The 1550-nt window shown below is 35.2% G+C and overlaps 1 protein-coding gene across 1 annotated transcript in view; it reads left to right on the top strand.

The window, feature by feature from the left end:
• lsamp (limbic system associated membrane protein) overlaps window positions 1–1550 on the top strand; it is a gene marked incomplete in the record, with an annotated part of 71218 nt that overhangs the window by 22211 nt on the left and 47457 nt on the right. Inside the window, 1 exon segment of the mRNA XM_014030929.1 lies at window positions 529–616. Coding sequence (XP_013886383.1) covers window positions 529–616 — 88 coding nt within the window.

Here is a 1550-nt window from a genome sequence, read left to right as displayed (position 1 = left end):
AAAAAAAAACTGTAAGAAAACAATATGACTCCCATTTACACTTCGCGTGCGGGGGTCATAATGAACACGTAGATCATAGATTTCATGTTGAAATTGAATATCTGAATGAAAAATATTTGAAACAAAAAATGCTGTAATGTAACAGCCTTGTTTGTATTTTAATGCTCTACACACGTGTAAATCACCAGACTTATCATGGGACAGTTTCATATTGATTTGCTTGGAAGACATTGAGGATATCAGAAAGTCTGTCATGATACAATGTTGATTTAATTCAATTCACAAGTCTGTGATTGGCATGACGCAAAATCATGTATCATATAACAAAATCAGTTAGTGAATGATTGTGTTAGATGGGTATGAAATCAATCCAGATCAGACATATGATGACAAAACGGATCAATGTTTTTGTTTTTCCAAGATGTAATTAATTCAGTAATCATTTAATAAATATATCAATGTTTCGTTATACCCCTACTATACAATTAACATTTTTAAACCAATTTTTGTTTTGTTTATGCTGCTTAGGTGGATGTGTATGATGAAGGCTCTTACACCTGCTCCATACAAACTAAGCAGCAGCCCAAGACTTCGCAGGTTTACCTCATCGTACAAGGTAAGCTACAATCAGCTGTTTAAAGCAGTGGTTCCTTACTTTGGGTGGGGGGGGGGGGGGTGTCCATGGCCCAGGAGCACACTAGTAAGCTCATGGGTGAGGTGCCAGACTTTAACGACACAACGATTGTCAGTACGTTCCAGATGGTTCTTAAAGTCTGGGTGGAAGTTTCATTTCATTTATAACTCACAGAGCTTCTTTGCACAATTGGTTCTATATTCATGGAATTAAAAGAATGAAAAGTGATAAAAGAAATCAAACACTTTTATATGTGACTTGTCCTTGCTGACATCAATTTCTTTACAAAAAGCCCAACTAACAGATGCAGCATCCTAAAGAAAACTATCTGCAAACTCCAGCACACAAAAACTAAAACATAACACTTAAAAACAAAACTTTTGGTTGATGTTTGCTTGCAACTTTACACACTGTCAAATACCTTGAGCACAAGAATCATTTTCATTTTTCTGAAGTTTACAGACAATTCAAGACAGGACATCCCCACACATTTACATTCCTTCATTAGGGAAAAAAAAAACAGTGTTGGGCACCACTGGTTTAAAGGATCCACATGCATTCATATCAGCTCCTTGAACAAAACACAATTATGTAAAAAAWTTTATAAATATGTGCAATACAAGTACATTTTTTTGTTTCAAAGAAATGTAATTATATTTTCTCATATCAAGAGTTTAAATCTCTGGTAAAATACGTTTTAGCAGCAGATACCATTGCCACTCTGTGGTAACAACGAATTCTAAGAGCTCTGAATAAATACTTTGAAAAGTAGAAAAGTGTTGCGTCACAAATGCATTCTTGAGGCAATAGATTTCTTTTTATGGTAAATGGTAAATGGACTGTACTTATATAGCGCCTTTCTATCCGTCCAGGACCCTCAAAGTGCTTTACACTGCAGACATTCACTCATGCACAC

This window comes from Austrofundulus limnaeus, unplaced genomic scaffold (assembly GCF_001266775.1).
Source record: "Austrofundulus limnaeus strain Quisiro unplaced genomic scaffold, Austrofundulus_limnaeus-1.0 Scaffold1144, whole genome shotgun sequence".
NCBI classification, from domain to species: Eukaryota; Metazoa; Chordata; class Actinopteri; order Cyprinodontiformes; family Rivulidae; genus Austrofundulus; species Austrofundulus limnaeus.
This window is presented reverse-complemented; position numbering and strand designations above follow the sequence as displayed.